This window comes from Pezoporus wallicus, unplaced genomic scaffold, assembly GCF_028554395.1.
Source record: "Pezoporus wallicus isolate ANWC-B61680 ecotype Strahan unplaced genomic scaffold, APGP_CSIRO_Pwel_v1 contig_7351, whole genome shotgun sequence".
Classification (NCBI taxonomy): domain Eukaryota; kingdom Metazoa; phylum Chordata; class Aves; order Psittaciformes; family Psittacidae; genus Pezoporus; species Pezoporus wallicus.
This window is the reverse complement of record NW_026642420.1, coordinates 178,541-203,774: the sequence shown is the minus strand read 5'-3', so window position 1 is coordinate 203,774 and position 25,234 is coordinate 178,541. Positions and strand designations below refer to the sequence as shown.

The following is a 25,234-nucleotide window of genomic DNA, read 5'->3' as shown; positions in this document are numbered from 1 at the left end:
ATAAACAATGTACAACATGTCTGCACTAGTGATAATCCTGGATTCAGAATGACAGGTCACTCTGTCATATGAGTTGAATAAATCGTTTGTAATTTACTGCACAGTAGGTTACTGCTGAGAAAGTAAATAAGAGGCAAAAAGGAACCTGAAATTAAGTTTGAGGTTAATTAATTCCTCGATTTATTTGGAGATCATTTGGCTTTCTGATTTTATAAAACATACTGAACTAAATTAAAACCAGGACACAATCTGAGTGAAAGCAAAGCAGAAAAAGCGAATCTACCTATCATCATCATCATCATCATTCTTTACATGTATGTGTACACCTATACAATGAAATACAGACACAGAATTAGTTGTTTTCTCCCATTGCTAAAATCCCTGCAACCTGAATGATGATGGTGTAGCTTCTGATTTTAAGTAGATCATAGAACAGAGGCAGATGGATTAACTGAGATTTCTGGCAATACTAAAGCATGCAATTAGACAATGTTCGATAAATTAACAGAGAGGTATTCTTGTAGAATTTCTGCTCTGTTATGACTCTGTTCTGCTTCTGTACAGTTCCACCTATGACCAGCTCTTTTATACCTTTACCAGTGGCACTTGGCTAGTTTCATCAGCAGATCCATCTGGCATCTGAAGTAAAACTACTGTAATAACAAAATGCAAAATCTGTTAATTTTTTTGGAGTTCTGTGTTCTATAGCTATTAAGAAGCAAACTATTTTTGATTTTTTTCAAATTTCTCACAGTTTTGTTTGAGAATTTGGTAAAGACCTCTCATGAATTAGTGAAACCACATCCAGTGTTTTTCTGTCTGAGAACAAGTATGAACAAATGCATTCTTTGGCTAAAATAAACTGCTGACATTCATGACATGCATAATGTTACACTGGTCAGACCAAAAGCTATGCAACCCATGTGGTTGTTTTCTGATTCCTTTAAACTGGATGGAATTATGTGGAAGATAGAAGTATGGCACTCCTATATATATATATATATATATATATATATATATATATATATATATATATACACACACTTACTGCTCATTTGGGTAGAGGTAACCACATTTAAGTAATTATGTGTAGTCTGTACATACTTCTTTTTTTTTGTTTTTGTTAGATCTTTGAGTTGTAGCATCAGAAGGATCAGAAATGTGATGTAATTTCAGTATAAGAAGGAAAATGTTTTCCTCATGTAAAACATGTTACCTCCTTCTGTATATCACTGTATAAGAATACTAGATGTGCCAGAGTGCTTCTTAGAAGCAGCTCACTCAAAGAGCACAAAGATGGTAACACATAGAACAAAGGGAAAATGAGGTTCAGAGTCTTTTGTATGGGATACATTAACTGAGCAACAGAGCATCTTGCAGGATTTTATTTTATATATTTTTTTTAACTAGGGACAGTGAGACTCCAGGGTGGCAAGAATGAGTTTGAAGGTACAGTGGAGGTTTATTTGAATGGAATCTGGGGAACAGTCTGTGGGAGCCATTGGGACAATGATGATGCGACAGTCGTATGTCGACAACTTGCACTTGGGTAAGTTTCAGTCTGAGTAAAAATCAGTCAACTTATTTCAATGATGTTTCAGTATAAAGGGCGATCTGTTTTGCAAATCCTGAGACCTCTTTGTGGTGATTGTTTTTTCTGTTTAAAGTTGTTGAATGCTGAAGTTGTTCTTCCCAGAATCCTTCAATTCCTTCAATTGCATTGTACTTCAAAGAGATCGCTGTGAGAATCAGTATTTCATTTGAAAGCTGCATGTGTGATCTGGAGGGGAACAGACCAGCCTAGAAACTCTCCTTTCCAAGTGAAAAGTGCGAACAGGCCAGAAAAGCTTTGCAAACAAAAGCTACTTTACTAGACCTCCAGGAGATGTCCACAAGGGGAGAAATATGAGGTCTGATCTTATCTCACTTATGGAAGTGTCAATTAAGAACAGCTCCAGTGAGGTTACTGAATCTATAAAAATGTAAATGTATCCAGAATTAGACTCTATATGGGCTCCTAATCATAGGAAAATTCCTATGATGAGAGCTTGGCATTCATTCCACCCTGCAAAAAAACATGGGACTCATCCTAGGTTTCTGGAAAATATGGCATTTTTGTTAGGCATATCTTCATCTAGTTAGATAATCTGTGTGGCTTACTTTCAGAATTGCACACTCTCAACAAAACCCTCCAAAAACCAGACAAGTTTTGTAGCTTTACATTTCTGTGGCAATGTTTCACAGAGTTAAAGTAATACTGTACATATAAAGTAAATAAAAGATAGAGTACAAAATAAAGTATAATGCAGGTTGAAAGTCCCTGCATTGTCCTCATTGACCACTACTTCCCACTGCTCTTGGAACAGGACCCTATAATATAATTAGTCATTAAATTCTAGATAATGCCTATAGTGATACTGCAGTTGCAGTAGTAAGATAAAATTGAGGTAAGGAAGAAAATGCCCATGCCAGAAGGCAGTCTAATAAATAAAATGCAATCTCAGCTTCTAAAGAATGAATGCTCTTCAAGTTAGCAACCAAATCATTTGAATATCCCCCCTCCCGCCTTTAGCACCTCATTCAGTTTGCACTTTCTGAATAAGCCACAAAGTATCACTGCCTTTATTGCCTTTCTAACATTTCTTTCAGTCACATACCAAAGTAGTGATTTTGTCTGCTACAAGCAGTAAAGGGCTTTTATAGCATACTTGCAATGTTACATTCCTAATGATTATTCTACTGTTTAAGACTGCTAGCCAGAACTAAGTCTAAACTGCTTTATAATGTTCAATATGGACGCACCATGTCAATTTATAAAAATATGAGGATTAGATGAGATAAAAGTTCAGCCATCTGGAAGCTGTGATTTTGCTTATGATTTCATCTGTCTATGTGCAATGTCTCCTTTCCTCATTTTTATGTAAGTTCTTTTTGCCTTCCATATCCTATGTTCAACTTCAGTTGAACACCACCACTATTAGCAAAAGTAGTTCAGTGATACAGGTGAACGATTTGGTCTTTCCAATAGAAATGGCTTAAACCTCAATCGAGGCCAAAAAGCTGCAAGCACACATCAGCTGAAAGCTTCTGTTACCATGAGTGTTTCACAGGAATTCAGATCTATATCCCACAAGGTAAATTCACCAGGTGCTATTGGTGTCTTTCAGGTGCTTCCATCTATTCATTTGCTTTTAAAATATTTGGACTTTAGTTTTAATTTAATCTTGTTAATTAAATTAAGCTTTTTAGTTTGGCATTATATGGAAGAAAAGATGGCTGAATGATTATCACTGTAGGTTCAGTATGGGAAGGAAAAGGAAGCTGTTTATAAATACTCTGGATGGGAATGGCTGAATAGAGATAATGAACATTACATCCTGATGTAATGGCGTATGAGGTGGTTTCAATGCCCCATGGACACAACTGTATTATATGACGTGTATGGGCAGAGCACTGGTGTGTTTTAATGGAGCAAAGGTGAGGATAAGCATCAAAGGTAAGAGGTAAACTGTTAGCATTAGCTCTCCTGGCAACAGCAGTGGGATAGTACTATAGATTCACCCAGGGACTGTGGACTCCGTGTTGATTTTTGTAGTTAAGAACTGAGAGAACAGGGATGTGCCTGGCCATGCAGCAACACAGGCCACTGTATTAAAATATACCACAACAAAATAGTGAGAACTGGGTCACATCTGTTACTTTTCTTTGTGCAGAAGACAATATTGAACTGTATGAAAGTATGATGAATTTATACTGCTAAAGAAAGGGTTTTCTTCTCCAGGATTTAGAGATGAGAAAATGTTCCACTTCCGCTCCTCCCACTCTAATGTCCTATCCTGATTATTTTTCTTACAGTGAAAAAGGTACAGCAAAACATGTACCATTTTCTGGACTGGGCCTTACTCCTGTTTACTGGAATGAAGTGCGTTGTCGTGGTGATGAAGAAAATATATTGTTATGTGAAAAAGACATCTGGCATGATGGAACATGTCCTCAAAAAATGGCAGCTGCTGTCACATGTAGCTCTTCCCTGGGTAAAAAAAACCTTATCGTTTGGTTACCTCCTTACCTTACTTAAATAGAAGTAGCAGTAATTACTCATTATTAAATTAGAAAAAACTATTAAGACTTGTTGGAACAGGAAATTAAACAGATTGTATCATTGCATCATTAACTGTTTCAAATCCCTCTATGCTGTGCAAGCCTCAACTAGCTGAACTGCTTTTTACCTTCCCATAGTCAACAAGAAAATTGGTGTTTTGAGATTTGGCTGTGAGAAAGGGTGAAGCAGCAAGAATCTTCTACTGTAAAATTAGGAATTTTTCCCCCCACATCTTTTTAACTTAAAAAAGTTATTCATTTATTTACCCAGAGGGTGTCTTTGATAGCTACATAAGCTACATGTCAATTTGTTAGCTTTTCTTGAACAGTAGGGAGGAGCATCAATTTCATAAACAGGTGATGCCTTCTCCTTTGGTACAGAAGTGTTGGGATGACATTCCTTCCTGTGAACGTGGCTGACATTGCACAAGGAGCTATAAAATTTTTGCCCTGTTCTGCATACATTTAAAAAAAGTACAAGGCTTTCTAGCTTAAGACTGTTACCATACACATCACTCCCACAAGTCAAAATTGATATTGTTAGAAAAAAGTATTATTAATGTTTCTAAGATGTGTCAGATTATTTTAATCAATATGCTAACCAGCAACTAAGCAGGTAATCATGCCATCAGATTTAAGATACTGCTACCCCTGAGGAAGGCTAGGCTGGCAGTGCTGAGGAGCTGGTAATGCCAGTTTCTTCTCCTGTATCTAAAACATGGATGGCCACAGTCAGTTCTGTGCTGCGTTTCCTCTCCTATTTATATTTCCTTACTTAATGCCAAAGGCAGATGCATTTTTGTCCTAAAGCACCACTATTCATGAGGAATATTTTGATAAATGACTTCTAAAAAATCATTATGGTCTTAATTGAGAAAACTATAGTGCAGAAGGACAGGAGAATCTTTAAACTAGCAGATGAGTTGAAGGACCAAAGCAAGAGAAATAGTTTTGCTTAAAGACACTGAAAACTATAAATTTGCAAATTATACTTTTAGATTATAAGGTTTTCCTTCTTTTAACGGACATTTTCGTCAGAAAACTTTGTTTTGCTTAGGTAAATTTATTAAAGGACTGTTGTCTGTTATCTGTAATGCTGAAAGAAAGTTTATCAAGTAATGTAGAGTCCAGGATATCGGAAATGAATTAAACTGATCCCAAGTTTCAGCAGATTAGATGAAGCTTTTGTGTTTTAAAGGTTTTACTGCAACTAGAAGCCTTTTTAAGTAATTACAAATGCCCTCCGTTTTTTTGTAAGCCAAGAAGTAGATGAAATAGTAGCATTAATTGCTTGGAAGGCCTACCAAAAAAAAAAAATTAATCACATTTTAAATCATTCAGATGTTATATATGATGAAACTTTAAAATGACCTTTTTAAATAATATAGCAATGATTTTCCATATGGTTTTAAGCTATTGCATTATTATAACTTTATGCAGAAGTGATGCTTTCAAGACAATTTCTTGCTGGACCAGAAAAGGGCTAAGGGTTTGAAAAGACCAAAAACCAAGCCGTATCTCAGAAACAGGAAGGGAATAAATTAAAGTGAGACTCCACAGTCAATGAGATTTCACTGCTCTGACTGGAATTACCAAAGAAATGAGAAAACATGAGGATAAATTTCTACTTCTGTGGTAATGAAAGAATTTGGGCCTCTTAACTTCAGATTTTACCCTCTGGGACCAAGCCCATACAGAGCCAATTTTGCTCATACTGGTAGAAATGCAGCTGTAATTGATTGATTGTAGTATTTGGCCTTACAGCCCTAAGTACCTGTGAACATTCTTACGCTTAAGTAACTCAAGATCAGTATGGTTACTTGTCTGTAACCATAATATTCTTCAGCTACTGAAGACTGGCACTAGGAGAACTCTTTTTTTTTTCAGGTTTTCCATCTAGCAAAAAAAAAAAAAAAGTGTGGTTCTTGAGGGATGTCAGAGAAACAATTAAGTGATCTTTTTTCTTTACTATTGGGATAACATTTGGGGGAAGAAATAACCTTTTCCTATATTCTGTGTTTGATCACAGTCTTTACTCCAATCCGGCTGGCTGGTGGGAGCAACGCTCATGAAGGAAGAGTAGAAGTCTATCATGCTGGCCAGTGGGGGACTGTCTGTGATGATCAGTGGGATGATGCAGATGCTGAAGTCATCTGTCGGCAGCTTGGCCTTGGGTTTGTTTTATTTCATATTTTCTCCTCCAGCAGCAAAGCAGGAGAGTTAGTCAAATACAGAGCTTGGAGTTGTCAAAAGATGCTCCTTTAAAACTGCACTAATACTTTGAAGCAGTAACTAAGTTTATTTACAGAAGGTTCAGGCACAGCACTATTACTTTCAATTCCCTGGAACTCTGATTTATAGGAGGCAGTTTTCAGTGTCAGTCAGGGGCAATTTGTCTGTAAATCAGTCAAAAGATGCTAACTTTCTAGTGAAAACGTACTACAATTTCAGTAAACTTTCAATCAAAAACTGTAGGTGAAAAAAACCAAGCTCCTTTGATTATTAAAATCCTTACATGCATTTTACTCAAAAGTCTAACAGCCTCCTTGCTTTGGAGTAAGAGCATTGCTTTGACAGAAAGGATATGTTTTTTGGCATGCCTGTGAGAATCTTTCAAGATTTGTGTAAGTCACAAGTCTCTGAAGATTGTCACTTTGCGTATACTGAGTAGAGATCAATTTGAACTTTTGACAATTAAAACTTATCAGTGTTTCTGTCTGACTAAGCATGGTCCATGATAGAGTCATAGTAGCTGAACAGGATTTTCCTGCTCCGCAGAGAGGAGCAAGGAAAAAAATCACCCTCTGGGGGTGATTTTGATACCACACAGAAGGTAAGTATTAAGTATTTGAGGAAAGACGCTTTAGAAGTGGGAGGCAAAGAGAAGAACTGCTGTATCAGAGAGGAACGAGATGGTGACAGTTGGGATGAAATGCCATATGGGTTGAAGAGGGAAAGAACTAGGAGCAAGATACTAAGATGTATCCTAAGGAGGACAAGGGAATTATATCTGAGACAGAATGGAGGAGAACAAAGCAGGTAAGTGCAAAGGAGACTGGAACAGAACTCTTCTGTTGCTGCTGGGATTATGATGAATTAAAAGAAGTGGCACTGAAGGTAGGAAGTTTTGTGGCATTAGATTTGTGGCCCCTAGAGTGTACTTATTTTGTAACCTGCCACTGAGGCCTTGGACTGCTGATGCCATCAAAATTAGCTCAAAAAAATGAATACAGTGCAGTACTCCAAAAGTTCCTAGATCTCCTGGTAAGCTATGTGGGAATCTACATGCTCCTCTGATATCAGATTTTCATTTTCCTCTGGTTTATTTTATACTATATTTCTATATCCCCTGGTTTATTTTATACTATATTTCTATATTCCTGTACATTTTCAATTGGGAATACCAAACAGGAAGTCTCATCATCTTACTGCCTTTTTCTGCTTCTGAATTGGGCCACTATTAATAAGTTTGGTGATTTACTAAGCTATGCTTTACATTTCTGTATGCTAATGACAAACGTCATGCTCTTAACCTGCCGCCTTGCTTATTATACTAAAATATCTGATTACTTATATTTAATGTTCATGAGCTGCTGTTCTGAGAAGCTTCTAGTTTGATTAGTTTTTCTGAGTAAATAAATAGTATTAAGATGGTGCTAAGTTTTTTTGAAATATGTATAGACATTTACAGAATTTCTCAAGTAACAGACATGTCTTGACAAATATGCTCACTATGTGAAATAGAATTTTACCAACCGTGGCAGCAGACCACTTATGAAGCAATAAAAGTGATTGAAACTTAAATACTGTTAATCAGTCTGGAAATGTGCTTCAAATTGTAAAAGTAAAGCATCTCAGTAAGTAGCTTCCCACACCCTTTGAACTTTTCCTTTTTTAATAAATTCCAGTTTTTTAAAAAATTCTTGACATTGATGAAAGAAAAAAAATATCAGTGCAAGATATGTCAGTATGTTATTTGGAATTAGGAAGATAATTTGGAAGAAAAGGTAATATCTAAAAAGCACTCTCAAGAATATGGTACTAACTTCAGACTGAAGCTACATGTTTAGCTAAAATGTTTCCTGCTGAGTGAGGACATTTTTGGCTTGCTTACCTGCTTCTTTGAAGCAATTGGAGACTAACTCTCCTCTCCCCTGAGTAAGATGACTTGCTTTCTGGTATTTTACAAGTTCTCTATCATTTGAAGAAGGCATCTGGTTATCAAAGGAAGAGTTTGAAAAATAACAGTACCTTTTCAAGATTAAGCATATTGGCTTGAAATATTAAAACCAAATTGATTTAAAAAAATGACAATACAAACCAGATTATTTCATCTACCTTTCTTGTGTGCTTTTATTTACTGAGAACTATCATCTATACAGTCTCTACCATGAATTTCCACATCCTTCCTTTTCATAGAACTTTTTCCTGATCCTAATTTAATTTTCATAAGGTTCTTATTTCTGTTGTTTTTTTTTAACCATACCATTTACTCTTTATCAAGAATTTGCATGATTGCCAATTGTAAATTTAGTATTATTTTCCTTAAAAAAAAAAAAAAAGAAAGAACAGGGATTGTTAAATATTTACACAAAGCACTAGAAATGAAATCCACATCTATGTAAATCCATACATGGATTAATGAGGCAGTGCCTTAAAAACTTGGAACACCTCCAACTTACATTTAAAACAAAATAATTCACAGCAGGGTACTACTCTGACACACAGTTTCAAAAGCCAGTTAAGAGTCTGAATGATCACATCTCAAAAAAAAATAGTCAATACCTGTCGTGCTTTCAATATAAGCTGGACGTACCATTCCTGTTAGGTGTTATGTGATAAGATACAGCTGGTAGTGGAAAACTCTTTAAAGCAAATGAATAAGTAGTACAGTGCCCTGTATCCAAACTGTACGTTAATTAATTTAAACTAACCCTTTAGATAGGTAATTCATTATAGTAAAAAAAAAAAATTAGGTAGATATTTTAATCTTACAAGTTGAAAAAGACAACAGATACTGAGAATACTTCTATAAAAACTTGACTGGATATGTGAACAGAGAAACTATTGAATGGAAAGAAAACAAACCATCTGAAAAAAACATTTACATATGAAAGACATGGTATCTTAAATAGCACTAGAAATATCCTGATAGATCATCAAGTCTTAAACACTGTATAATTTCTGTAATGCTGAAACAATGGAGCATTTTCAATTTACACAGATTTTTCTGTGCAAAATCCTCTATGCTGACACAAAAAGTGTAACACACACAAGGCTGGCCACTGGTCTGCTTTCTGTTCTTGTTGCTACCACTGACTGTCAAGTTATGACAGTCAAGTTACTTGAGATCTCCCTGCTGTGATTTTTCCATGACTAAATGGGGAACAATCACTTCTATCTGCCTCGTCTGGGTATCTGAGATTTGATTAATGTGCTTTAAGGACAACAGATGAAAGTCACTGTAAAAATATATATTGGATTATTTTACTACATATAAACATTAAATGAAAATTAAAATTAGAATCCTCGTACCCAAGATGTACATCAGTAATCTCCTCATGAAAGTTATGCTTAAAAAGTCAAAAAGGACAGAAAAGGAAAATCTCATAGATACAAAACAACAGAAACTGATATTCTAAACATGTTGAAATCGTCACTCTGTAGCCCCAGCTGAGACTGAAGTTGACTGTGGAACCACAAACACTACATCACACGATGCGGGCTGCATTGACACAGGTATTCAGGCAGTTTCCTTGCTATTTTAGAAGTTGGATTTGTAACATTTTAGTTCTTCCTGCTGAGTCCCATCTCTTCAGCTTTCTTGTTCTTGAGGGTTCGTTACATTTTGACAGGGGTGTTGCAAAGGCATGGAGCCAGGCTTACTTTGGAGAAGGCTCAGGTCCCGTGCTACTGGATGAAGTGCAGTGCACAGGAAATGAACTATCCATAGAGCAGTGTCCAAAAAGCTCCTGGCGAGAACACAACTGTGACCACAAAGAAGATGCTGGTGTTTCCTGCACACCTCTCACAGGTACTTTAATTACCAATAATCACCCAGGAAAACAGTAACAAATGCAGAGTTCACAGCCCTGGAAAGAGCATTTTGAAAGTTTGCTGATGCATAGAATCCCACAGTAATAAAGTGTGCTGGCAGTATCAAAACGAACCAACTATGGAAATTTTGGGTATGGATATTTTTACAATACAAAACCCCTCATTGTTTAGCACAAAGCCTTGGTTCCTCAGTAATACACTAACTGCCACTTACTATGTGAGACATGCCTTAAATGTGTATCACATCTACCAATGGCAGTTAGTATTTCAGCATAAAAGCAACAGAAAATAACAGAATACATAAAGAAAAATATAAGGTGTTTACAAAGCAAAATCACATAATCAGAGCCCACTCCTGTGGACTTGGCATGTAATAAGGGTTTAGGAGACCAGTATCTTGTGCTAGCTCTCTTGCAATTGAGCAACTGCATTATGCAATACTTCACAGCTGTCTGGCTTTATGGCATATCTCAGCTTGTCATTAAACGACACCTAGTGATCAGCACTAGATGTGGTAGTCTAATATTCTGTTCATATGCAGTAAAGGCAATGTTACTAATTTTGGCTTAGAACAATGACTGGACCCAAGAAAAACTGATTCTTGTTTTTGTTTTTCCTTAATTGTTAATGACACAGATGGTGCATTAAGACTAGCAAGTGGGAAAGGCAATCATGAGGGACGCCTGGAGGTCTATTATACTGGGCAGTGGGGCACAATCTGCGATGATGGGTGGACAGAGCTGAATACACAAGTGGTTTGCCGGCAGCTGGGATTTAAGTAAGATTACTTGATATTAGATGTATGACTCTTTGACTTGGTAATGATGACAAACATTTAGATGAACCCTGCATTATACAAGAGTCTGTTTCTTTAACATTAGCTGAGTGCTTCATAGAAACTGAGTTAAAATCCCTTAAAGCCTACTTCCCTCAGCCTCAAAGAGGTAATATGGCCTTAGTTTAGGTAGAAGAAAAAGCTTCAACTGAGGTTGTGATTCAGCAGCCTTTATTCACTGATCTCCTTCCAATCATCCTTTTGGCTGAGATGTTATATGTATATTCATATGTTATAGAGATATGCATATGTTATGCATATGTTATGCATATGTTATAGAGAAAAAATTATTTGTTCTATTTTGCCTGTAAAAAATTGATTCGCCAAAGTCTTTCCTTGTTGAACAGCAATTACAAATCACAGACACTTTCAAGGTGTAATTCCTTCTGAAACTAGCACAGAAAACCCCGCAGTCTGGCAGTGTAACACTGATAACGTATCGAGAAGCATATTTCAGAAAAAAATCTCATTAGAGATTCACCCTTCACTACTTTTCTACTGGCTGTGGCTACAAAGATACACTCTTGCTAGATGATTGTTGTCTTGCCTTCAGGTTATAAGAGCTCACATTCAAAAAAAATTTTGTCTCATTTTCCTCAGACTGTGGCATTTAAGTGTATATATAATACTAAGAACATGCTTTAAGTCTGAAAAGTCAGTGATTCAGCCATATGCTTGGTTGGAGGGAGGCCTTAATCAAAGGTATTACACTCACAAGTTTGTATTAATGTAATGATAATTTCTTAAAAAAAAGCATCACCAAGGAAGCAACATGGTGCTCCCATTGAATGTAATACTGACTGAACCTGTTCTGTCACAGTTAAAACTATTTACTGGTACTACTCGATAAACCTTTATTTCTTCAGAAATAAATCATTTTCTTTCTAGTGCTTAACTATGACTCCTCATCCTACCACTGTGGACCAAAACGTTACCTATATGTTATGCAGGTATGGAAAACATGCCCCAGAGAGCTACTCAGAAGGAAGCTCTGGGCCCATCTGGTTAGATGATGTCAGCTGCTCAGGGAAGGAGACAAACCTCCTGCAATGCTCATGGAGAGAGTGGGGAAAACATGACTGCAACCATCACGAGGACGTCAGACTTATTTGCCATCCAGATAATGACAACCATAAGCTCACACTCGGTAAGGCACCTCTTTGTTAAAGTCACAGCATAAGTATTGTGGTGGGTGCAGATTTGAGAAAAGTATAGTATACTTAAAGATGCTCAAAGTTAATATTTGGCAGATGTGTGTAAAGAAGGGAAGGTAAAAAAAAGCTCACTTTTCCTCCTGAATCAAGCTTTGTTTAAAGGAACATAGACAACCAGAGCATTAAAGATAGACACAAATTTGTAACAAAGTCAGATTACAGAGATTTCAGTATTCATTAGATTTTAGACCTATTCAGCAGTTCCTAATGGTATACCTCATTTCACTCAGTGCTCTCCAAGTTCTAAGTAACTCTCTCATGCTGTCAAAAGTTGGAGACATACACTAGCACTGAGGAATATAAATCAGTAGTATATCTGCCTTACATTCAAGTAATCTGAAAAAAGAGGTATGGAGGAAGAAGGTAAGTTCAAAGAAAGCAAAAAGGAAGGGTGAGAAGCATGAAATTATTTCTGTATGAGGATTGCCTATCATTTATATTGTGCTTGGGTAAGTGGGCTAATTATATACTGGCACTGTAGAATAAAATATATGCAAATGAATGCCAAAGATTCCCAAGTCCACATGTAATAATTAAACAAGGATTCTGGCTATCAGATATGCACAGTTCTTACAAGAGAACAAGGGGTTGCTCAGTGATTTTAAGAAGGTTCATTTTTAAAATTTACTACCTACAAAGTTTGTAACTGTAACCTGTAACAGCAGGTAGCCTTTTACAAAATCATTGCTGACAGTCTTCAGTTTATCTGAGTATATTTTAGTCGAGTCTGAATTTAGAATGATAACTAGTGGAGTTAGAGCCACAGCTTCTACTGAAATGCAGTGGATTTGTACGCCCGAGTGCCTGAAGTTCTCTAGAAATTACAGACTGAAGGTCTATCCTGCAAACTAAGGCATGGATTCACTGCAAGACACTGCCAACTGTTGTAACAACACTCAGCACTTCCACATGTACTTTTCTGGTCCTCCCCTCTTTATAGTCTTTTTCTTTATAACCTTTTGACCTCTCACAATCCAATGAATGCTTTATGTTGCAGTACAGTTCCATTATGTGTAGATGATGTCAAATTATATTTGGTAGACAGAATTTTCTCAGACCAAATGTAACAGGAATTCAATGACTGTTGTCTTTACAAACGTGAACCATCTGTGCTGCTTTGTTGAAATTCCTAAAAAAGGTAATCTTATCTGAAGGAGGTTTGGTTCAGTTAAAGGCATCAATATGTTAACATTTAAAGTTAACAGTTAAATGCATCAATATGTTAACATTCTCACACATTCATCATTACGAGAAAGTTTTATTAATTTCATGATCATAAGTTTATATGCTTCTAGCTGGGTAATCATCTTGTTCCAGAGTAACACATAATTTCAACAACAAAATGAAGACAGTGAATCTGACATTTCCTACGAGACTTCTGATTGGAAAGTGGACAAAGACTGTTGCTACCATTTACTTTCCAGCATTTGAAAAAGCCCTCTAGGGATGACCTGAGGAGATATGGACATTAAGAAACATTAAGGAAAAGTGAAATAGAATACACTACAATAACTACAACACTTGTTTACTATGTAAGATCATAACAATGCACCTAAACCAGAAAGTTGTTGAAGTTAATTCATGTAGATTTCCTGACAGTATGAACTCCAGTATAAACAACATGCTTTAAATAACATTTGAAGCAAAGAGACTTGAATTTTGTTTTCAAATCTTTCCTTTTTTAATTAATTAATTAGGTTATATTTAACTAGCTCTGATCCAGAATAAGGTTTGGTGTACAAAAGTTACTCATACCCTAAATGAATCTGAATTAAATAGCAAACAGAAATGTCTCAAAATTAAGAGCATAGGTAAGTAATTTCTTATCCTAACTGATTTAGAAAAGATTAGAAACAGGTTAGAAGAATGAGGACAGTCTTTCCAACTATTCTGAAAAGAAACTCTGATTAGTGTACTAAGGATTGTAAAGTATGACATATTAGAAGATTTAGAAGGCGATTCTCACTTAAACATTATAAAGAGGCCTCAAAGGAATTCATAACTGTTTTAAGGCTACTTGCATTGCTCGCCTGCTACAAAGGAGTTTTAGTAAGAAAGAATCCAGTTAGTACTTTGCCCAATGATTCAAAATTTAACTACAAGCCAAGCACTGAGTGAATGTCTGACTAATCCATATTAGTGGGATTTTGTATCATGAACATATCTGAATAAACAATTTCAATTGATTAGAAAATAATCACATATTAGGCTAGAATAACATGCTGTAGAACATGATGCTGTCACACAAAAGATGCTACAGATCAGCATGCATGACGTTAAGTAATAACTTCAACACAATGTTGCCCTTTTTTACTGAGATAGAGGTTAAGATAAGTGGTAGCAACCAGTTTGAGAATGCGTTCATGAATTGAGATACAGTTAAATTCACTCACATAAAGTTCCTGCAAGGAAAGCCTGTCCAGCTTGTATAGGCATCATATTAAAGATATGATAGGTGTTTGCTGCCTTTAGCGGTAGAATTGCTGTGTGCCCATGGCCGTCAAATTCTGAGCCATGTCACCTATTTGTATAAAATGGAGGAACCAGATGAATTATGAAGTTCAAAATGGAGCACTATTTTGTATTTGTCTTGCAATTCGTACAAACTGATTTATTTTGCCAGCCAGAAAAAATATGACTACTGTAACAGCTGGTATTAGGCTTGTCAAACATAAACATCATTTGACCCTATACACTGAACGTGATGAAAATGACTTAAAGTACTAGTTCTTGCATTTGTTATTCTAAATTGACAGCAACAATTTTTCCAGGTCCCCCCATCAGGTTGATGGATGGTGAGAATAAGAAGGAAGGACGTGTAGAGATTTTTATCAATGGACAGTGGGGCACGATTTGTGATGATGGATGGTCTGATAAGGATGCAGCTGTGGTCTGTCGACAGCTTGGCTACAAGTAAGAAAACTCATTAAGGTGTTTCTCAAGCTATCCATTTACTGTATCTAAAAATGTTAATTTCTGCAACCAAATATCACCAACATATACCTTTCAAAACTTGCCAGTTTGGCATTGTTTTAGAAAAGTGTATTTATACTAGTCAGATAAGAAGTCGTAAGGATATGTCTGCAAAAGAAGTATTCATTAACTAGCATAATTGGGAAGAAGAATTTTAATATCCAAAGGCACATCACAGTCTGTCAACTAAAGCACAAGTTAATGATAGTTATTACATATTCTTTTAGGAGGTAAATATTCTGGATACCTAAGACCAGTAAAAATACAACAACGTATAAATAGCAAAACTAATATGAGATGAAAAATATCCAAAGTGCTAGTGGATACAACAGGAAAGCAGTGAAATGTCTTCTCTTGAGTCTGTCAAGAAATCTAAGCTTAAGAAATACAAATCATGTTATCTGTTTGCTGTATCTCACAAAGTAACATTTGTGCAAGCAAATATCCTCAAATTATGAGTGAACGCATAATATATGCCTTTTTAAAATTGCCTGGTATTTGTTTAGTAAAGCATATTTATAAGTCATAGTAGACTATGGCTTCAAAATTACAAAATTTGACCTTACATGTTCCACCAAATCATTAATTTAGTCTGCTTCATCCTCAGCCTCTTTGGCTTTTTAGATGTCTCCCTCAGATGATTAAATGCAAACACTTTATGTTTTTAAATCACTGCAAGGACAGTGTTGGGATTCTCAATGAGTCTCAAAATGGGGGATTAAGATTATAGGCTACAACAGAGCACGTGTTCCCTGAATAACTAGGGAAAGACAAAATTTTAGAAATCTAAAATCAGGTTTTAGAAACTGGGAGGGCTTGTTGGAAACTCTGCATCTCGGTGACCCTATGTCTAGACAGTTGCATTCTACAAACCCGACTTTGCAGTTATGTGCACTTATGAGCTGGAATTTCTTCTGGGCCTTGAAGTTCATGATGGAATCAGAAAAGAAGAAATTATTTTTAGCATTCACAGATGCTGGTTTTATATCCAGATTACAAAGATTATGAAAAAGCAGCTTTCACATATTTTGGTTTATAAATATTTGTAATGCTGTTGCAATGAAAATACTTTGCATCGTGCCTTCTAACAGGATACATAAAAGCACTTTATAAACATTAATGAACTGCAGCAATTTTGTTGCACTTATTTTTCTTCTACATACCAGAGTAATGGAGACAATGAGAACAAAATTTGCCATCAAGTGAATCAGTGACAGGACTTGGAACGAAATCTCCATGTCTTTCACTACTCACTGAAATGTTTTGGTTGAGTAAAATGTAGTATAACACCTCAAAATGTTTAATAAAAAATATATACTATATTTCCAGAGGTCTGGCTAGAGCAAGGACAATGGCTTACTTTGGGGAAGGCAAAGGCCCAATCCACGTGGATAATGTGAAATGTACAGGAAATGAGAGATCCTTGGCAGACTGCATTAAAGAAAACATTGGGACTCACAACTGCCGCCACAGTGAGGATGCAGGAGTGATTTGTGACCACCTAAGCAAGAAGGCCCTAGGGAACAGCAATAAAGGTGAAGCCCCACTGTGAGTGGAAGACCAACAGGTTAGGATGGAGAACCATCATGGTAGGAAGGGACAGACGTAAACATTCCCACATCACAGAGCAAACAATTATATGAAAAGAATTACAGACACAGAAATGCTGGGAAATCCTCTCTGCTTACACTCTATGATCTTATCCCTGTGCCAGGTGAATAAAGGTATCATAAAGACGATTCAAATGATATGGGGTACTTCTCTGCCATAGTTTGCAGCAGCCATGTTTCTTAAGTTGTATATGGGACATGAAAATGCAAAAACTTATGCAGTTACTTTAAACTTTGCATGGTATCTTCAACTGAGGACTGAGACACATGTGGTATGATGTGAAGCAAAGAACTCTATAAAAAATCCTAAACTTGAAAAGCAGAGCACAAATGTGTAAATTGCTCTGTGATCACAGTCAAAAAAAACCCAAACTCAGCTACAAAGAATTTCTAAGAGAAATTCTCAGAGAATTCAGTCTATATTCCCCAAGTAAAATTTGTTTCTTAAAAACTCCTGTGAAGCAGAGAATAACTTCAGCCTTCATGGTTGCTTTTTAGTTAACTGTCGTTAAAGACTGACTACTTTTGCTTTTGAGTTTAATGCTGTCTATGTCTCGCTTTCTGGTTTAGATTCTCTTGCTTCTGTTTGTGGATTGAGGTTACTACATCGTCGACAAAAGCGAATAATTGGTGGGAAAAATTCTTTACGGTAAATAATTTGTAAAACCAAATAATTTTGAATATAAAGCTTCTAAAACATGTATTTGCCATAAGCAGCTTGCCTAATTTATGTTTTTATTGTAGTTTGTGGTTTTATTTTTCTCTTCAGAGCAAATTTGGTAGAAAATTAAAAAATATTCACTGATAAATACTTGCAGCATTTGGTTAAGACCTTTAAGTGTTTATGGGTTTAGTCCTTGATTGGGTTGAATTTCTTACTTTCAAAAAAGCCAGCTTACTTTTTTTTTAAAGGATATCTTGATATCAGGATGTGAATGAAGAGAGCTATGAATGCTGCAGAAATGTCAGAGAAGGACGTGGGGGTATTGGTTGATGAGAAACTGAACATGAGCAGGCAGTGTGCGCTTGCAGCCCAGAAAGCCAACCGTATCCTGGGCTGCATCAAAAGTGTGACCAGCAGGTCAAAGGAGGTGATCCTGCCCCTCTACTCTGCTCTCGTGAGACCTCACTTGGAGTATTGTGTGCAGTTCCGGTGTCCTCAACATAAAAAGGACATGGAACTGTTGGAACAAGTCCAGAGGAGGGCCACGAGGATGATCAGGGGACTGGAGCACCTCACATATAAAGACAGGCTGAGAAAGTTGGGGCTGTTCAGCCTGGAGAAGAGAAGGCTGCGTAGAGACCTCATAGCAGCCTTCCAGTATCTGAAGGGGGCCTATAAGGATGCTGGTGAGGGACTCTTCATTAGGGACTGTAGTGACAGGACAAGGGGTAACGGGTTCAGACTTAAACAGGGGAAGTTTAGATTGAATATAAGGAAGAAGTTCTTTACTGTGAGGGTGGTGAGGCACTGGAATGGGTTGCCCTGGGAAGTTGTGAATGCTCCATCCCTGGCAGTGTTGAAGGCCAGGTTGGTCAGAGCCTTGGGTGAGATGGTTTAGTGTGAGGTGTCCCTGCCCATGGCAGGGGGGTTGGAACTAGGTGATCTTAAGATCCTTTTCAACCCTAACTATGATTCTGTGTATTGCAAAAAAAGGCTTGGTGTCCTGGGTATGGGTTTACAGTTAATTTTCTCCTTCTTAATAGCTCATGTACTGATGTAGCAGGATTTGAGAATTGTAAAGGTCTTGGATATCCTTTGGATACCTTTGAAACCTGCCTGCTGCTTTTGCTGGGAATCAGCACGTTGCCACAAATACAGCATGTGTTTTACCCATGGCCATACCACCTTGAGAATGCCCTGCTTCATCTAATCTTGAAAGTTAAGCAGGGTTAGGCTTGGGTATTGTCTAAGGTTAAATGATGATCTAAGAGGACCAAGAGATTTTTCCCAAGACTGGACAGTCATGAGTGGCAGGGTGTGTGGGATTGTATGGGCAAGCACCTGGGCCAGTGGGCCCCTCCAGTGCTTTGGAATTGCATCCTTGAACAGTGTGAAATCCAGAAAAATTAGCAGAACAGTCAGACGAGGTGTGCTGTTGTCCTGGCAATACCAGAGAGGGACAAATGACCACAATGTGCTGGGGTTTGGCCTGCACCTACAGAGCGCCTGTGGAAAAAAATGTCTCTGGATCTGATGACAAAGCAACAGAAAACGGAGCTACTCAACCCCCAAGTACAGCAGTTACACCAACCTCAGTGGCAGACACTGCAGCCACTCCAGTCACAGTGATAGACACTGCAGCTGAACCAAAGGACCAATCCATGCCAATATCAGTTGCCCCCAGAAGCAAGGGCAAGAGCAAACGAGAGCCACAAACAGCAACCAGTGCAGTGAAGAAAGATGAAGATCCAATGTGTGTGCTAGAGGGGATGGCATCTGAACGAGAGTTATTAATAGAGGAAATAGAGGAAGAAGAGGTAACTTCTCGATCCCAGACCTCAACCAAGCTGCGAAATACACAAGAAGATTTCAGCCATCTTCCAGCTAAGCACATCATCACAGGATGCTGGGATAATGGGGCCAATGCTCATGAACTAGAATGCAGGGAAGCCAAGCAGCTGGGATCACTTGCTAGGGAAGGGGGAATTGACAAAGCGATTGCAAAAGAGAAACAAGCCCTTAGCCTTTGGAGGTGGCTCTTAGCAGCTGTGAAGGAAAGGTATCCCTGCAAGGAAGATGTTATGTGTCTCTCAGTGGACCATGACAGAGAAAGGCATCCAGCCCCTGGGGAATCAACCATTCTAGAGATGATCTGTTGTAGGCCAGATGCTGGGAACACACCCATAGATCCAGACAAAGTTGAATGTTATGCAACCCATTTGGTGGAAACTTACACAGAGTGCACCATCATCATATGCCCACTCACTGGCATCAATGACATGGACTGAGGTAGCATCACCAAGAGTGGATGAAGTGAGTCGGCAACTCCGAGAATTCAAAGACAATCTCACCCCTTCCATCATTTCAGCTGCAGAAAAACTCCTGACCCAGGAGTTCAAACCAACTGAGAGACGATCTATCCAGTTCCCAATGTGTACCAACCCATCTCTAAGCTATTAACAGAAGGTACTCTACTGCCTGAGAGAGAAAATGTAGGAGATACACACCACGGGACACCCTATGGTTTTATATGCAGGATCATGGAGAAGACATGAGAAAGTGGGAAAGAAAACCTACCTCAGTTCTGGAGGAACGGGTGAGTGAACTGAAGAGGAAAACAATGGTTAAGGATGATCCTCCCAGGAAAGTTGCTGCTCCAGTCTTCAGTGAGCAGCTTCCCAGATGGAGTGGAAGAGCTGATTTTACCACGACACTTGGGTATAATTTACTGCCCAAGACCTAATTCCCTTCACAAAATAAGCCTCAATGATGACATGGCTATAATCCAAGCTTTTTGTTAACACTTTGTTCTTAGCTTTTAAAAATATATTTACATTTAGTTGATACAAACATATTAGCTGAATACTACAGCTACTATTACTAAATGCTATGATAGGAAGTATAAGTTTTATATCTTAGCAGCTGTGAGTAACCACAGAAAAATATATATTCACAGAATCTTACAAAAGGATTTGTAAAAAATACAGTTTTTTTTTTTTTTTTACATGCCATTGTGCAACCTATTTCAAAATACATTCACAGCATCAATCAATTCATTTCAAAAAAAGACACTGCCAGAGTGAACTTGTCTCTTAAGTGAACAGGAACAAGAGGGAGCCCAGAAAAACATTTAATGCAGTCAGACAGAGTAAAGTAGGATTACTTAGCTTAGTAAAGAGACAAATGAGAAAAATAAACAATACATTGCACTGAAAAAGAAGATTGAGAATTACTGTCTCAGAATATGTGTACAAAGAATCCTAGATGAAATGAAATGGTGACAAAATAATGGATTGCACAATTAAGTTGGAGCAGAAATTTGATCTCATAATAAATAAGCACAGGGACATCAGATGAAGCAAAGAGGTGAGAGAACTCCAACAGTGCACTTAGAAATGCTTCATGATTAGAAAAAAGAACATACAAACAGTATCAGAAAAGGACACGCTTCACAAGAAGTCTTTAAGACAAAGAAGAGGATACCTACCAGGAAATCCAAAACTGCCTGAATTGCCCCATTTTGGAAAGACATATTAAACCCCACCTTCCAAAACTAAAGGTGTCTAAATTGTGATATGCTTTATGAAAAGTAAGTTCCTTCACTTCCTTTAAAACATATGGCACTGGCAACCTTGGACAGGATTCTGGATAGGAGCAGTTCTTGCCCTCCAGCATACCTATTCAGGTTGACAGTAGTCAAGAAACACCTAAGCCTACCTTATTTTGGATGTTGCTGTTGCTTACAGGTGCATCTTTCTCCCTCTCCCTTCTCTCTGATTCCATATTTTGCTAATCAATTAAAATGGTGAAAAATAATACATCCTGTCTTCATAAGCCTGCAAATATGTATCCCAGATCTACTATACAAACCAAATGATTACAGACTGAAAAGATGTGCTACTCTACTCCTTGTGGTTTCTACAGTTGCTTTAGACCTTTTTGTTTGCCAGCTTCCCTTTTCAAACAGCTCAGAAGCAACAAAGATACTAACGCAAACAGGGAAGGATGCTAGGTTAAGCTTTTCAAGAAATTCCCTTCTTTCCTCAAAAACTGACAGGAAATTTCTGGTTTGTTGACTTGGATGGTATTTGGTGAGGAACCCACAGAATGTATTTTTGGCATGATGAATGCAATCTGAGAAGGGAAAAATAAAGTATTTGACAGTGGGATGAAACAGAGTGCTGGATGCCCAAAGAATCTGTAAAGTAATTATCCCCATTGTTAACTGGAATTCTAAATACTGCAGGAATATAAAAGCATTCTCAACTGTTACTCCGTAAGTAACACAGTCTGCAAGCTGTGGCAGTCAAAGAAACTAAACATGATTTACATTCAAGATGACTGACAAGCTATCTTACTTTTTTCCATTGCTGTACCCTGAATGCAATGTCTTATGTCCTCTGTAGGGGTGGATGGCCATGGCAGGTTGCACTCCGGCTGAAATCTTCTCATGGTGATGGAAGACTCTTGTGTGGTGCTACTCTTATCAGCAGCTGCTGGGTCCTCACTGCTGCACATTGCTTTAAAAGGTAGCTCTCTCTTCAATATTGAAGTGTATTTTCACACTCTTTCATTGTTCTAGGTATAGGCAAAAACATTCCAGTTCAAGCCCACTGAAAACTGTTCCATAGAGCTGGCCCTTGGTGTAAACAAGAACTACCAAGCAACCTCTTTTCCCTCCAAATATAAACAAACAAAATCCCTAATACACTGGAATCCTTTTGGGTGTCATCTAGTATTTTAAGCTTTCAACAGCAATTATTTCATTTGAATCCTTACAAAAGGCTGCAGTACAGGCTTGAATAAAAGCACAGAATGGCACTGCAGTTTTGAGGATATTGGCTAGGATTTGCTCAAGTGGGCTGCAAATGTTTTAACTTTGAGACTTTACTTTTCCACACTAATAACTGAAAAGAAAGTCAGATGTACTTTTGCTTGAATGGATAGCGTTATCTTTGCTCACAGCCAGATGTACATCTTTTCATTTCGTGTTTCATGAAAAACACTAAGGGCTTTTCTTGGTAATATTTCAAGGGGAAATGGTCAAAGTTGGTTAAATTTCTGCCTACTTCAAATGATTTCCCAGTTGTTTCTGTAGAACTATGAAAGCAGTTCAGTTGTTACCAATGAAATTTATAGACAGTGGCCTCGTATCGCCCTGTTCATCATCTCCATAGTGGATGATTGCATCGAAGGATGAAGCTTAAGCTCTTGAGAAAGCCTTTGAATAAGGCCTGAAAACAAGGCAGTCCTTTCTGGTTTTAACTCAAAGATCCTCCTCAAGGAAAGGAAAAGGGAGGTCACAGGAAGCCAGTTATGTTTTCCATGTACAAGTCAAGATCTTCCTTACGGAACTCTTCAGTAACACTTTCACAAAGTTTGGCGAAACAATTTAGTATCTACTGTGCTGCGCTGCTGCAGCTGTAGTGCTTTCCTACAGGAAGCACTCCCCACAAAATACATTATTTGTTCTTCCCAGTGACTTGCTTATGTAGCTGGAGCCTCAAGTCACTACTGAATGTGCTGCCAAAGCATGCCCCTTTTGGATACTTTGCTGAACACCACATGATGGGCAGCAGCATGGCGGGAGCATTGTACACCATGGTACTTCCAGAGCAGTGCAGTCACTCGTGGGTCTGTTACAGGCTACCCTCAAACTGTTACGTGTGCTCTCAGGGACCAAAGTATTGTTTTGCCCCAGATACTGCATTTAAAACTGTGCAACCTAGATCTAAGCATGCAACTCCAAGAGCCAGCCTATGGATCGTGTTTCCAATATTTAGCGTGAAAGAGAGAAAGTATCTTATTCGAAGCTGACATTGGACAGACTGGGCTGAACTTCCTAATGATGTCAGTGATTTTAAAGGGGCTAGGTTTCCAAGGGCTATCTACAGATCAGGCACTTTCTTCACATATTTTTCAGAGACAGAAAAAAGAAAGTACAGTATACCATTTTTCATATCCTGGAAACTGGAACACTGCTTAAATAACAAAAGTGAGCTTATCTGCACTATGGATAAAAATTAAATACAATTTTATGCATGATAATTAGAATTGTTTGCCAGTAGTATAGAAGCATTACTGTAATTTCACAGACATAATTTAAGATCAAAAATTACTTGAAGCTATTTTTCCTTTTATAACCCACCCATCTAATTACTAAGTTTTGCCCTGAGTGGCTCTGACAGCTGTAGGGAATTCGCAGGTCTATACATCAAAAAAATATTAACTTTGGATAATTTGAAATATTAAGCATAGGAAAAAAGTAAATTATAATGATCATGATGTCAATAGAGGAAACACGGTGTTACATGAATATTGTACTGTTCTAATAATGTAACTCTTTTTAAGTGCTTCTTTATACATTCCTGAATGCTCAGGCATACTTCAACATGGTTCTGGTAATTTATTTTGAGAATTAGGGACCCTGGGGCACAGCGGAACCAAGTTACTAGTAAGACACCAGAAACCAGAATTAAAGTTCAGTTTTCTCAAATTTAGCATGAGTGGTGAGATGAATTCAGATGTGCCTTCAGTATCAGTACATTTCTTGACGGGCAGCAGGATGATATTAGCATGGCGGCTGATTACTAATCCACCTTCCAGTTGGCTGGGAAATAAAACTTCTAGGAGGTGTTAAGGTCAACATTTCCAGGCTGTACTAGAGCTTCAAGGCATGACCAGCCATCCAACAAAGGGGTAATACCATCCACGAAGAACTGTCAGACTCCTCCTCTGCTTCTGCTCTTCAAATGTGATGTGTGTGTGATGGTTCTCTGCCATTTTGAAGGTGACTTCTACGTAAGGAAGACTGGAGAGCCCTGAGACACTTTGCCTTTGTACTGATGCTCTAATAGAGTACTTCTGCATTTCACTAACACCAGCTACAACAGGGGAAGAAATACAATAGCCTACAGATGAAAAAATCAGTTTAAGAAAGCCTGATGTGTATGAATGTGCACAGAAATATGGCAAAGACCACTCATTAAGCTTCTCACAAGAAGCCTTGTAGCTATTAAAGTTTTAGACATTTGCATGAGAAGCAGCACTTCTCATTCTATTAAATGTTTTAAATCAGTACTTTTAGTTAAGATAAGCTTTCCTCAATCTCCTTTCTTTATTATTCTGCTCTAAATGACCATCATCCATAACACAAGAAAAACAGCAGGTACCTATTAAATGGAACACTATTCCTTTTGTCAAAATTAAGGATGCAACATTAAATAGAAGCAGCAAGTTTTCTACTAGACTGCCTGATAAATGGCTGACAAGAGAGCCCTCCTTATCAATAGTCAGAAACAACTTCCCCTTCATGCTTAGGGTTATGAATCAAAGTATCAAGTACAAGTCTATTTCCTGTCATTATTACATTAGTTTAGGAAGGAAGTGTGTTCATTTCTCATCTAAATTACAAACACTTAACACTTCTGTGATACTGTCCTACTCTTGACTTCCATGAGGTTTAAGAACAGAAAACAAAACCCCATAACAACAACAAAACCCCAACCCTTCCCCCCGCCACTCCCCTAGTCCCTTCTCGCCTTCAAATTGCGTTAAAGATAATGGATACACAATATGGTAAATCCCTGATGCTAATGTTGTGGGTAAGACCTATAAACTTAAATGCAGAGGCACATTAAAAAAAAACACAACAATAAATGAAAATCCCTCCAAAAGCCCCAAGAAACCATGCAAAGTTACTTTTTTTGACTTGAGAGCCAGATTCCTAATCCACCACTGTGAAGTACTATCATTGTGTTTGTTTCTATACACAAACCAT

At 37.6% G+C, this 25,234-nt stretch overlaps 1 protein-coding gene across 1 annotated transcript in view; it reads left to right on the top strand.

Annotated features, from left to right (window-relative positions):
- Nucleotides 1–25,234, top strand: part of PRSS12 (serine protease 12) — a 40,785-nt gene that overhangs the window by 6,277 nt on the left and 9,274 nt on the right. The window contains exons 2-11 of the mRNA XM_057429939.1: nucleotides 1,411–1,549; nucleotides 3,856–4,034; nucleotides 6,131–6,275; nucleotides 9,957–10,135; nucleotides 10,795–10,936; nucleotides 11,944–12,140; nucleotides 14,979–15,120; nucleotides 16,510–16,715; nucleotides 17,361–17,439; nucleotides 21,861–21,983. Of these exons, the coding sequence (XP_057285922.1) occupies nucleotides 1,411–1,549; nucleotides 3,856–4,034; nucleotides 6,131–6,275; nucleotides 9,957–10,135; nucleotides 10,795–10,936; nucleotides 11,944–12,140; nucleotides 14,979–15,120; nucleotides 16,510–16,715; nucleotides 17,361–17,439; nucleotides 21,861–21,983 (1,531 nt within the window). The remainder of the gene's footprint in view (nucleotides 1–1,410; nucleotides 1,550–3,855; nucleotides 4,035–6,130; nucleotides 6,276–9,956; nucleotides 10,136–10,794; nucleotides 10,937–11,943; nucleotides 12,141–14,978; nucleotides 15,121–16,509; nucleotides 16,716–17,360; nucleotides 17,440–21,860; nucleotides 21,984–25,234) is intronic.